General features: G+C 34.1%; 1 protein-coding gene across 1 annotated transcript; it reads right to left on the bottom strand.

The window, feature by feature from the left end:
- Window positions 1–1,781: 1,781 nt before the first annotated feature.
- Window positions 1,782–11,306, bottom strand: LOC141835365 (cold-responsive protein kinase 1-like). The gene is made up of 8 exons (XM_074722809.1): window positions 10,947–11,306; window positions 9,354–9,803; window positions 9,089–9,249; window positions 6,479–6,552; window positions 6,237–6,381; window positions 5,996–6,145; window positions 2,029–2,109; window positions 1,782–1,933 (listed from the first exon to the last, which is right to left on the bottom strand). The coding sequence occupies exons 1-7, from the start codon at window positions 11,287–11,289 to the stop codon at window positions 2,038–2,040; spliced, it is 1,395 nt and encodes a 464-aa protein (XP_074578910.1). The 5' UTR covers window positions 11,290–11,306; the 3' UTR covers window positions 1,782–1,933; window positions 2,029–2,037.
- Window positions 11,307–13,637: the final 2,331 nt, after the last annotated feature.

Below are 13,637 nucleotides of genomic sequence, written 5' to 3' on the forward strand. Positions count from 1 at the left end.
GAAGCTCAACTTCACACAAAGAAGTGCAAATTTTCCCCTCTGAAGATCATTTGTGAATTAATCTATTCTCATTGATTGGCTTATAATGCTGTATCAAGTGCAAACAATGATCATTGAGGTATTCTATCATAAGTTTGGGTATGTAGATGCAAACTGCCATTTTGTCCATCATGGCTTTACTCTGATATGAAATTAGGTTCCAATTTAAGACTCGCAGTGGTCAAAACCATCCAAGGTCCTACATTGTAAGTCTTCTTCATTCCTTATGGTGGTATTCCCCCTTATTGACAACACCCTCACCAAGCCTTAAGAATCATCCATTATCAGAAAACATTTTTTTTATTTAGAACTAGATTTTGAGGATCCTGATATTGTTACTTCACATTAAGAGCTGTTATTCGATCAAGTTGATCTAGAAAGATGATAAATATTAAGTGTTCTCAAAATTAAAACAAAACAACAAATTGAAGGTGGGCAGTCACTGTGAGCATGACATGAAGTGGGCTTAGTATGAATGAGCTGTGTAATTGAAGTTTAGTGCAATTTTAAATGGAAAATAATTATTTAACAATAATTAGTACACTGAATCCAAAAGATTAATAGATTGTTCACTGCTGGATCCATATCTCACTTTACACCAAAACAGCATATTAACATTGAACACTGAAGCTTATGTGAGTGAAAACAAGCGGAAGCACATCAGATTGTACACAAATACTCCACTTTTTTACATGGAAAGAACAATTGAACTCAACCACTCTCATTTAATAAATCGACAATAATCATGAGTAGCAAAGTGGAAGGCAACAATATCAAATCCCTAAAAATCCTTCCAGTGCAATGAATGTGGACGGAACAAATCACATCAATAACAAAAATGTATGCTTGTGTAATTCATGCATTCATCATGGGTCTATCCAATTGCTAAGTTGGTAAGATGAAAGCAGAATGAGCCAAATCAGGATGTGCCAAATGATCATTATCACAAAATATTCTGATGAGAATTTTAGTGTAGCAAGAGGAATTGAAATGAATTTGATACTTTTATAAAGCTTGAGTAAGCCAAAGTGCATAAAGTGATGTCTGAATAGGGATGAACTATAACGCATGGGGAAAAAGTATTTAACAGAAGAAATGCAAAGTCGACTCACTGTCATGTAAATAACTTTAAAACAAAATTGATTGCTGGAAGGTGCAGAGGAAGAAAAACAATTCATTTATCAAAAGTGTCAGCATGAAAAACAATTCATTTATCAAACAGCCCTTCCATTGCCCTTCAGCATTGCATCTAACCCTGAACTCTGCTGACTTCTGACGGCCTTCGCCCCTGCATCAGCTACTCTCCAGACCAACCTTTGTTGCCACTACTACCTTCACTGACCTAACACCGATCTCATTGTCACACCAACCTCCTCAGACTGGGCATGAGTTCACCCCAATCCAGTTTGCCGCATCCACGTACATATCTTTGTGCCAACCTAACTCGCTGACCCACTCAACGCCCTACCATGCCCTTGCCCCCACGCCACGCAACATAATTTCTCTTGCTCATCATTGCTCGCTAGCAAAGGAGAGCCAGAGCCATCGGATTCAGTGGAGCTATGCTAATAGCCCAAAAGCAGACGGGGCTGCTAAGGAACTGAGCTGCTCTCCATTTGGGGACCAATGGCATGCTAACTTCTAAAGCTGAGCTGATGGGTCTTGAATACAGGTGAGCTTTAACTCCTGAATCATAAACTGAGCTACCAAATCCAATTTGAAACTAGAGGTGCTACATCTCATGATCCATCATATGGCGTTACTATTGATTCATGTTGGATAAGTGATGGAGTATGTATGTAATGGTTATTGGATTATATAATTTACCTTTTTATCAAAAGACAAAAGAAAAAAAAAACTATGGATCCTGGTAGAGTTATGGCTTTCCATTTTCCTGAAAAAAACATATTGTCATGAACACATTTCTTTGATGAAAAGATAATTGATAGTCTAAATGATGTACAGGCAGATATGGCACTGAGGTATCACCATGAATGATCATTTTGTATAGTGTGGGACGAAGTGCTGTGCCAAGTCTCGGACATGGCCTTCTTCAAGAAGGTGAACAACCTGTTCCAGTAAAAGTAAGTTAGTGTAGCATAGCGAGAGTGACATAATCACATAAATGAAAATAAACTAGTTTTTGAAGATGAGCAACTCAAAGTCCTCGAGGGCCAAAGTTTCCATAACTCAATAACCAGTAAGGATTAATGCAAAAGGTCATCTAGAGATTCACATCAAAAATACATAGGTTACTGAAATAGCAAGTGCATAAAGATCATGTTGTTCAATCAGTGTTCTAAATGACGATCGAGGTAGCCGCTTAAGCAGTGCTTAGGCGGGAGGTGGGCATCAACCGCACTACCTTTGCCTTAGACAGTGCTTTAGGCGGTCAAAGATGAGGCAAGGCGAAGTTAGTGAAACGGACAAGGCGGCGTGCAAGGCAATGGATGAGGCAGTCAAGGCAAGGTGAGGCAATCAAAGTTAATAAAATTTAAAAAATCCTAGATATATTAATACACTTTCCCTTCCAAAACCCACTAAGTCACCCACAACTCACCTCCTTCTGCTTGGAACTAACCAGATTGCCGCCTGCTGCCGCCACCAGCACACTAGGTTAGCTTCAATATATTTCTAGTAAGTTCTTGTTCTAGTTTTTTATCTTTTATTTAATTATTAAAGATTAATGGCGGAAATGAGAAACAATCGAAGGTGGGATTGAAGCAAAAGTCTAGTGATATTGTTTGGAATTATGTGGTGTTGCATTACAAAGAAAAAAGAGATAGGATGATATGTAAATTGTGTAAGAGGTTTATTAATGGAGGAGTTTATCAGATGAAGTATCATATTGCGGGTATTGTAGGACAAATTGAAACATGTCCTAAAGCATCAAATGAAGACCAAAAAAAGAGTAAGAGCTTATCTTGAAAATAGCAAGAATAAAAAATGAGAAGGGATAGAAGAACTAAAAGAAGATAGGGCGGAAATAAATATAGGTGTTAATGTTAGAGGATGATGATTGTCAAGTGGAGAGAGATTCTTTTAGAAGTCAAAGCACCTCAGGCCTATTGATAAGTGAACATCCGCAATCGATCCAACAAAGGCAAGACAACAAAACATAAATGATGCATTGAAGTTAAAGTTTACAAATGATGTGCATGAGTACTTTGCAAGATAAATTTATGAGGCGGGGATTCCTTTTCGTGCAATTGACAATCAAAACTTTAGATAATTTGTAGAGATAGTTGGTCAATTCGGTCCGGACTACAAACCTCCAAGTCAATATCTTCTAAGAAAACCACTTTTGAAACAAGAAGTTAAGATGACCAAATTATCTCTAAAAAAGCATGAAGAAGAGTGGATGAAAAATGAATGTTCAATATGACCGACGCATGGACGGATCGCAAGAGGAAAAGCATTATGAATTTAATACCAAACTAGGCACTTCATTCCTTGGTTTTCTATTGAATCTATGGAGGCACACACCGGGGCTTACATCTTTGAGTTTGTGAAAAAATACATCAATGAAATTGGCTCTCAACATGTTTAGACAATGCGACAAATAATATGGCAGCGGCAGAGTTGTTGAAGATTACACAACCTCAAATTTCAATATGGCGGTGGCAGAGTTGTTGAAGATTACACAACCTCAAATTTTTTGGACTGTTTGTGTGACTCGTACAATTAACCTCATGATTGAAGCAATTGAAAAACTACCCAAATTTAGCAGAATGCTTGACAAAGCAAAGGCCTAACAATATTCATCTATGCACATCATAGAACTTTGGCTATTATGAGGAAATATACCAAGAAAATGGATATTGTGAGATCCGGGGTGACTAGATTTGCTACTTCATATTTTACCTTGAAAGTCTCAAAGGCAAAAAAGATCAATTGAGACTTAAGTGGAACAAAACAAAATTAAGGAGTAGTGTGAAGGGGAAAGTGACGGAGACGACGATAACAAGTTTCTCTTTTTGGAATTGGCTTTGAATGTTTTCACCCCTTTAGTGAAACTTTTACGCCTTGTTGACGGTGATAAACTCTCAATGGCCTTTTTAGTAGGTGCACTTAAACAAGCTAAGGAGGAGATTAGAAAGGCTTTAAAAAAAGAAGAAAATGTACTCCTATTTTGAAGATTATTGATGAGAAGTGCAAGGATAGACTTGATGGTCCTTTGCATTATGCCGTTTGTTGAATTTGATTTTTTACTTCAAAGATCCAAGCATACAAAATGACACTAATATTATGAATGAGTTCTTGAATTATGTTGAGAGAATTTTTCTCACCAATAAGGACATACAATCTACCATTTCTAATAATAAATTGTTAAAGTATAAGAGTAAATCCGAAAACTTTAGAAGAAAAATGACGATCGCAACATATGAGGTGGATGTGTATCATGACTTTGATCCAGGAACATCTTTTTCTTTTATTTATATTCACTAACATACATGTCTTTTTACTTTTTTAAGTTGGATGGTGGTCCAATTATGGTGGTGACACTCCAAACTTACAAAAACATGGCAATGAGATTTCTCTCTTTGACAAGTAATTCATAGGGGCGTGAAAGAAATTTGAACCAATTTGAAGGGGTAAGTAGTAATTCATAAATTATATTATCTATCCTTTCTTTTTGTTAGTTTTTAATAATTTTCTAATTGTTTAGATACATACTAAGAAGAGGAATAGACTCGAGACATTGAATAATCTTGTATATGTCAAATTCAACATCAATCTTATGAAGAAGAGTAAAAGAGAAATGGACGGAGATTTACTTCTATTCTCTCAAGTTAATGAAGCTCAAGGTTGGCTTGTTGATGGTAATAATAAAGATGAGGTCAAGCCGGGTTAGGGACTTATTTAGAGAATGGTAACGCAGGCCTCGGGAGCAGTGAAGTGCTACAACCAAGGAGGAGTACAAGGAACATCCCTATTAGAGAACTTAATGAGGATTTAGATACATCGGAGGAGGAGAATGAAAAAGATATTGATTTTGAGTCCGATTATGAGAGGATTATGGATGTAGTTGGTGTTATGTAGATGATTTAGAAGATTAGTTATGTTTAATCTAGTCCTTATTGGCTTGTTGCCATATTGAATTGAAACTTTGAATTTTAAACTTAGATTTTTGATAAAAGTAATGATATTACTTTTTTAGTATTAAATGGTGATGAATCTTTATTAATTATCTTGTTAGTTGCATTTATATATTTATTTGTACCTTATATAAATTGTATTGTATTGTATGAAATTTATTTATGCATAAACATCATTTAATTATATATATTACATAAAGAATGATAATTATTTATAATATTATGTATAAAAATAATAATAAAAAATTCAACCTCTTAGGTGGTCGAGGCAGTAGATAGTCACTGACCGCCCCGCCACCACCTACCGTTAGTTATAACACTGTGTTCAATAGACATACAGATAAATCAGCTTAATCTAACTATATTTCCAAATTAACATCACAATCAATATGGATTCTAGATCTCATTTGCACACGTAATCCAAACACAGTTGAAATTCTTCTCTCATAAGGTCAATCATTTCTGTAGGAGGAAGATGGAGTAATATTGAAAGGCAGTTATTTGATGCGATGTGAATGTAAGAACAGTTTAAGACATTGTTCACCTATTACTTTCCCTAACATGGTCTATTGAGATAAGATTGCTGGCTTTAATACAATAAGATAGACTTGGGATTAACATATCCGATCAAAAATTGTATTCATAAAAAACATAATATCGAGAGGTGCCTTCAATTTACTGTTAATATGATAATCATATAACATAATCTTTGATGGCTTTTTTTTTTAAATATGCATGAAACAACCAACGAATTCAGTAGATTAAACAAAAATATGAGACACTGAAACCATCTATCAAAGGGAAGTACTTATCTTGTGTTCATAAAACAAAATAACAGAAAGGATCTGTATACAAACCTCTCCCACAGATGGACGCATTTCAGGATTTCTCCTAACACAGAGAAATGCTGCTCTAGCCACACGATATAACTCGTAAGTGTCATAAGATTCTCCAAGGCTAGGATCAATAAGATCATGAAGTGCAAGATTTTCAACTAACGGTTCTGCCTACAATTACCAAAGAATAGAGTTACATGCAATCATCTTTTAGAATCTGATAAGCAACACAATACTTTAAATGAAGATATAAAGCTCACACCCATTGCAATATATGCTGGGAATGCCCATTGTCTTCATCAATTACTGGACGTCCAGATATCAGCTGAAAAAGAAGTACTCCAAATGAGTAAACATCAGTCCTTACTGAGACAATACCAAATTCAGCATACTCAGGTGCAAGATACCTGCAAAATATCAGAAAGTTGTTCGCATCCAAAAAAAGTTCAAAGATGTCCAGAGAAATATTAAATTAGTGAACCATGAGAGAAAGAAGATTCCTACCCAGAAGTTCCTAGAACTCGTGTTTGGAATGAATCACTATTAGATTTCCATTTAGCAAGACCAAAATCCCCAAGCTGTTCAAAAAGCACTTTTTATTATATTGTGTTGTGAAAAAATATGAATAAATGTGATATCTCATATACAAATGAAGAAAGCTAGATAAAAGAAAAAAAAAATAAAGCACAACAATAGGGGTACAATTCAAGCTTTTGTAAGAATCACATGAACTTAATACTCTAGCTTTAATATGACATTCTCATAAGGTTAAATGGCACCAAAGAAATAAGGTGAAAAATGTGATTCATGGTTTAGAGTAGCGTTTTATGCTAAAGTTACGGACTCCAACTAGAATACTATAGTTTTGCTCAAGGTTTAAAACCTCGAATCGTGTCGGAGTTTCAATCGTTGACTGGAACAATATAGTTTTGGTACTCTATCATGTCATGCCAATACAATTTTGATACTTATTTAATTAAATTATCAATAATAACATAATTAATTTTATTTAATATACATTATTTTTAATTAACTTTTTATTATAACTAATTATTTACTTAGTAATTAATTATATTGTTAATATATATTTGTTCTTTTATTTATCTTTGTCTATTAATTTAATTATCTTAGTTTTAGAAATTTTAATTTTTAGCTTTATTTATATTTCTTCCATTTCACAACAATTTACACTTAAAATCTATTCGATATAAAACCTAAATAAAAAACTCTTGGATGCATGCAATGAAATAATTTAAAATTTATTATTTAATTTTAATTTAGTTTTGTTTCTTCCATATTAGATTGATGAAAAATAAAAAGATTTATAAAAAGTTATACTCCTAAATAGATCATTCCCCGAGATCCCGTATTGACGGGAGCTTCATGCACCGAGCTACTGTTTATAATTTTTCAAAATTTAGGATTAAAATATTATATTTTTAGATTTTATAACTAAATTTATTTAATTTTATAAGTATGCAATTTCTAAAAAATAAATATATGAAACTCAGTTTAAACTTGAATGAATTAAATTTAAAAAATTTAGATTCAAGATTTTTTTTTTAATAAAGTCACTTCCAAATTTGAAGATTCAGTTTAAACCCCTGCAATGCCCGCTATGCTCGCTACGGCCATCCCTTTTGTCATCCTTCGTCACTTCTCTTGCTAATTTCTTTTCCTTCTTGTTCTCTCTCCCCTCGATCTTTATTTTTTTATTTCTCTATCTCTAAGCTTTCGTCCGATGTTGATCATTTCACTTTTGCCTAATGTTGAGCATTTTGCGCGTAGGCAAGCGGGCAGTGTGGGTAGGTGGGTAGCATGGGTAGGCTAGCGGTGTGGGTAAGTGAGCAAAACAGTAAATTCCACCTTGATGATTAGCATGGATTGGTACTTGGAACGTTGATTTTGCTACTATGTTGTGTTGACATAGCACACTTTCTAGTATCTAATTTTATGAAATTCCTTCCACTTACATTGTCTACCTCTCAAGAGTATAACAATTGCAAAGTCATTAGAATTTTGAAAAGCAAGTAACAAAAAATATAACAAGTCTATCAACTAATATTATACTTACTAACACCAAAATGAGGGTCATAGATTGAATGAGTATACATTTTTGAAATATTTTTGTAAGATTAACTCCACAATATTCTAAAATTGAAATTAAGTAATGCTCTCAAGGCATCTAATATTTGAATCTCCATATATCCATCAGTATGTCTCAATTAATTACTGGAAGTTGGACTTATATCATATAGTTAGAGCTAAAACAAGCAAGGTGCAAATCATAGATACATCTCGATTCCTTTGGCTATGGTGTTACTCGTGTTTGTTGCTTCTGAAGCTCCATTTTGGTGCTCACCCCTCTTCCCCTTCCCTCTCTTTTTATAATATTTCATCTCCTCATGAATGGCAATCAAGGTGCAAATCATAGATACATCTTGGTTTCTTCGGCTATGGTGTTACTCGTGTTTGTTGCTTCTGGAGCTCCATTTTGATGCTCACCCCTCTTCCCCTTCCCTCTCGTTTTATAATATTTCATCTCCGCATGAATGGCAATCACAGGATGAGCTGCAAGAATAGAATCCTATCTTGGTTTGTACCACTAAAACTCTATGGGCATGAGTGACACAATGACATTTACTCATACCACACTATATCAATATCAATTGGTGATTGGGATGATTCATCGATTGTATCAATCAATAGTGATTGACATGTGAAATCTCATCACTGATGTTGGACATAATGTGAAGAATTTCACTATTTAGTGCACTGTGCAAGACTTACATATGAGACCAAGCAAACTTTCTTGTTAATTGAACATATAGAGTTGTGAGTTGGTTTATATCTCACGATAGATAACAAAGTTCACTGTCATGTGGTTCTCCTCAAGGATGTATGATTCTTAGGAGCAAAATCAAATACTACAATGGAATTCCACAATTCCTAAAAATAATTAGAGGTTGTGTTACAGCATCATAAATTATCCCTATCACCTAACCAGTTGCCTCATGTAGTTTCCAGTCTCTTATTTCATAGAAAACCAAAATTCATCATCTGAAATAGTAATGCTGAAGCAGAAACCAACGGATATGAACGCTAAAAAATTACCATGGGAACAAAATCATGTGTAAGCAGAACATTGCTTGGACGCAAATCTCTATGAATAATTGGGCCACCACGGCATTCTTCATGCAGAAAACGGAGACCTTTTGCTATTCCCAAAGCAATAGCATGTCTACGATCCCATTCAAGAAGCTCAGCAGATTCATCTACATTATCCACAAAAAAAGTTCATTCAACATTATAGCAGCCAAACCAGAAAATATTTGACACTTGTTGATTCCAATATGACAGCAATAGGCCTACTACTTACTAAAAAGATGCCAATGAAGAGACTTGTTGCAGATATATTCATAAACTAAGATATTATGTTTCTCCTTGCAACAATAACCCACAAGCATCACAATATTCCTATGTCTTGCAAAGCTTAGAACATGCACTTCAGAAAAGAATTCATTGTATCCTTGGGTGCTTTCATCTTTTCGTACTTTTGCCGCAATAAACTGGCCATCTTTAAGTTGGCCTTTATATACAAAACCAAATCCGCCTTCTCCCAATAAATTATCTTTTGAAAAATCATTAGTTGCATCCTGAATCTCTGAAAATTGGAACTTCATAGATTCCTTGATATAAAGAATTGACCTTAGTCCACAAGCAGCACAAAGAATTGGCTTTTCAGAGGAATCATACTGAAAAACTAAATCATTATTGCCCTCCAGAACCTGCTTACCAGACAGATTTCTTTGTTCTTTAAAATATACCCCTGAAAAGGACAATGATCCTGGAAAACTAAGATAAAAGGCATTTGCTGCTGATGGAAATCATTCTTAATGTGATAAGATCACAGAAAAGTCATCGTCTATCAACTTCGGATCACTAAAAGCTTATAATACTTGAAGAATAGAATGCAAAGTTGCTACATGCTAGAGGATAGAATACATATAAATTCAATTGAGTTAAACAATTACTAAATCTGCAAACCATGGGTAAGGGGAACTTTCATCACCGCAAATGGTTAACAATGAAAGCCATCCTTGTAGAGACTTCGATGGACAAATCAGATGTTCAGATTGTTGTACGATACTTATTCACATTAACACATTGATGCTATCCAAACTTTCAATTATTTCAATTGTTATGACAAGTTTAGCCATCAAATCTTGGTGTTAGTTTTCCAAAACTGCTTATTACATATATAATTTAACTTTCTATACAAGATCAATATAAAATGCATAGTGGCATAGGTACAACTAAAGATATACTATTAGCATTATCTTTTCCAATTTTTCCAAAATAACCAAAGATTGGAATCTAGTTCAATATTGGTATCAAAAGTTGTAGTTTTACCTACACCTAGTTATGATCTCTTCTTCACTGAACATATATATTTGTGAGGGCGTGTATGCATGTGCATGCCAGGGTACCTCAAACAGCAGTGAAGATCACAGCTCTGAAAGGTATGTGGATGGTTGCTTGTAATCTTCCATGTTCAACTGAGTAGAACATAAATCCAGTAGCATCGATCCAGACCCAGAAAAGGGGTAAAAGAAATGCAAGTATGAACTCTATAGCTGGAACTATAAAGTATAAACTATCAACATGAAAATAAAAGGTATATATTACGAAAAAGGCTAAATACTCCATGAGGAAAACCCCCCTCTAGAATACACTTGTCAAGATTACCATGGATGCAAAATGGATAATTCATGGACCTTCATGAAAATAAGACCAACCTAAAGATCCTTGTACACAAGGAAATTTAATACTTGGTATCATTTCCACTATGGCAACAAGCATATACACACATACACATGCATACATACACACGCATATCTATATATATATATATACACATGTGAGAAAAGAAGATAAATGTTCTCTCTCTCTGATATTGCAATTTGCTTACCTGAAGAGACAACTCCATCAATTGCCATTATACTAGAGTCCTCGAACCTTGATTTGGAGGTTGATGACATGCTCAGCTTAAAGGCATCGGAGTAATCTTGGGAAGTTATAGAAGAATAATAATCTGACAAAGACACCAAAGAGCGCACATTGGCTTCACCTATGTTCTTGTCATCTTCCTCCATGTTTGAATTGGGTTGAACACTTCTGGAGAAAGAAAATAGCTTCTGCTCTACTGTTTCTTTACTTGAAGCATTCGTAACAAATGGTTTTGGCACATCAACAAATAGATTATCAGAAACAGATGCGACTTTGCAGGATATGTGTTTCATATAAAATTTCATGTCCCTCCGCAAGTGCCTTTCAACATGCATATCATTATTAAGCACTTCACACTAAGTATTAGTACCATTAAATCATATATATCTTTGCATCTATACAATTAGCACAGGTAAAAAAAGACCAGAATGTAGCAGTTTGAATGTGCAAAATCCATGGATACAGGGAAATCCTATGCTGAAAAAAAGTATACTCATTTATCCTGGCATGGACAATTTTCAACACATTAATTTGGCAGATTTAGCAATCAGCAAACTCCGCCTATGACGAATTAACCTCGTCATGGCTAGTCCCAAGCCCGGATAAAGGAGGAGGGTTGCGTTAGATTGCTAGCCAGCGTTAAACTAAAACAAATACTCAATGAATGGATCCATTAAACTATTTAGCAATCAGCACAAGTAAACTGATCCAAGCTCTCAAAATCCTCAAAATTATGTGATGCTAACTCCACATCAAGGCTTAAGTCTCCTTTTATTACCTAAATAAAGCAGATAATGTCAGTCCCAAGCTTGGATGGAAAAAGAAAGGCTTGTGTTAGACCTTAACAATAGGCACAAAACTATATCAATAACCTAATATATATCTACTGTACATGATCTTAACCAAATTTATTGTGACTCTAGATTGTCACCCTAAGTGGCAGAGGTGTCTTCACCATAGTTGTCAAAATCAGTATCTGTATTGGGACTGGTATTGATTGTATTGGATTGGTAGGAGCAGTGAAATCAAAATTGATGAAGAAAGTCATAAAAAGTGAAAAATTAAATAATTGTGAAATAAAACATGACAATTAGTCATAATGAGAATCATAATAAGGATAAACATTTTCTCTCACGAGATAGCATGCTAACACAATACAATAATGAATAGTATATTTAATTAATTAGATTAGTCGAATTACGAGTGATTTCATATTATTGATATTATTAGGTTAATAATATTATATTATAATTATTTAATGAGATAGAAAGGAATTCTGAAATAGACTTGGCCTGATCATACTTGACTTCTCTAGAGGGACAATGAGATCAAGATGTTAATGAAACTTCTATATAAAGGGAACATTGACAGACTACCATAAAAGGATTAATAGCTATCTTGCTCACTTATTCCATATCTTCCACTTTCCTTCATCGAAAGCAAATTTCCTTCATTGAAAGCAAATGTCCTGCAAGCCATTACCTCCTACTCCTGTGTAACTATTTGTTTAACTGGCACAACAAGCAATGGAACTTCAACTGGCAGGTGAAACACTGCATATATCTACAGAATCAGTTTATTTTTGAGAAGCATAAGTTGGCACAGAATTAGCACTTAAAATAAAAGGAAGGGCTTACCTTATGACTCTACCCTTAGCACTCTTAATAGCAAGCATGGATATCAGCTTTCACTAGATTGCTAACCTTGTTCTAGACATATCAAATATTATTGTATTTTTAACTAAATGTATGTCTTTAGATTATTGATGGATAACAAATAAAGAATGAATAACTAAAAATATACTAATAAATTCTGTTGCATTATTAATAGAGTAATTAAACAATATCATATATTAATATATTATTTAGTAAAATAGATTATTACTTAATATTTCATATTATTGGGTTTAGTTGAAAATGGCCTTTGAGGCAATATTGGTCAATAGAGCTATTTATCAATATTGAATGAAGAAGAGATAGATAAGCTGTTTGGTAGATCACTCGCAACAAGAGGATTATTCTAAATTCACAGGAGCAACAAGGACCATATCCCCCTATCTATGTACTGTATGCCTTAACTAATATTTAGGTAAGATCAAGACAAAGTTCACTAGATTGGTTGACTTTGTTTAATTCAATTTAGTTTGATAAAATTTCTTCCTATTGCATCATTTTCATTCATTTTGATTTGATGAGCCTTCAATCAATTTAATATATTTTCAAGTGGAGTTAATCTATTTCTGGATAATTTCTTCAAATTTTTACTTACTTTAAACTATGGATCTAATATGAGATATTGATCTCTCAAGAAAAATCAGGTCAGACTTTGCTAAAATTGATGCAACTTGGGCAACCCATATCAGTATCGACTTTTTTTTTTTTTTAACAATTATGGTCTTCTTCATTCTCCATTCGGTTTCCCAATATGCAAAGAATGACTTATTAGTAAGGATATAGTCCTACATAGAGTTTGAAGGAGGAATAAGAATTGTGTATTTGACCCTAAATAGTTAAGACTTATAGTTGGTTTGTGGTCCTTCTTCGGTACATGTTTAGGATTAATACAACCCATCCCCAAAAAATGGTCCATAAACATTGCAAACCGTGAACCATCAAGCAAAATATTGATACACAATAGAGTATAGACATCTTGA

The sequence above is a fragment of the Curcuma longa genome, chromosome 9 (assembly GCF_044706935.1).
Source record: "Curcuma longa cultivar G26 ecotype Majalengka, Jawa Barat chromosome 9, ITB_CL_G26_1.1, whole genome shotgun sequence".
Classification (NCBI taxonomy): domain Eukaryota; kingdom Viridiplantae; phylum Streptophyta; class Magnoliopsida; order Zingiberales; family Zingiberaceae; genus Curcuma; species Curcuma longa.

Bases quoted from the DNA above. Each gene is read 5' to 3' on its own strand.
- LOC141835365 (XM_074722809.1), bottom strand. From the start codon at position 11,289: ATGAAATTTTATATGAAACACATATCCTGCAAAGTCGCATCTGTTTCT. The intron at 9,250-9,353 runs GTAAGTAGTAGG...TGGATAATGTAG, and splicing joins TCTTCATTGGCATCTTTTTA to ATGAATCTGCTGAGCTTCTT. The intron at 2,110-5,995 runs GTTTGTATACAG...TTACTGGAACAG, and splicing joins TGCGTCCATCTGTGGGAGAG to GTTGTTCACCTTCTTGAAGA.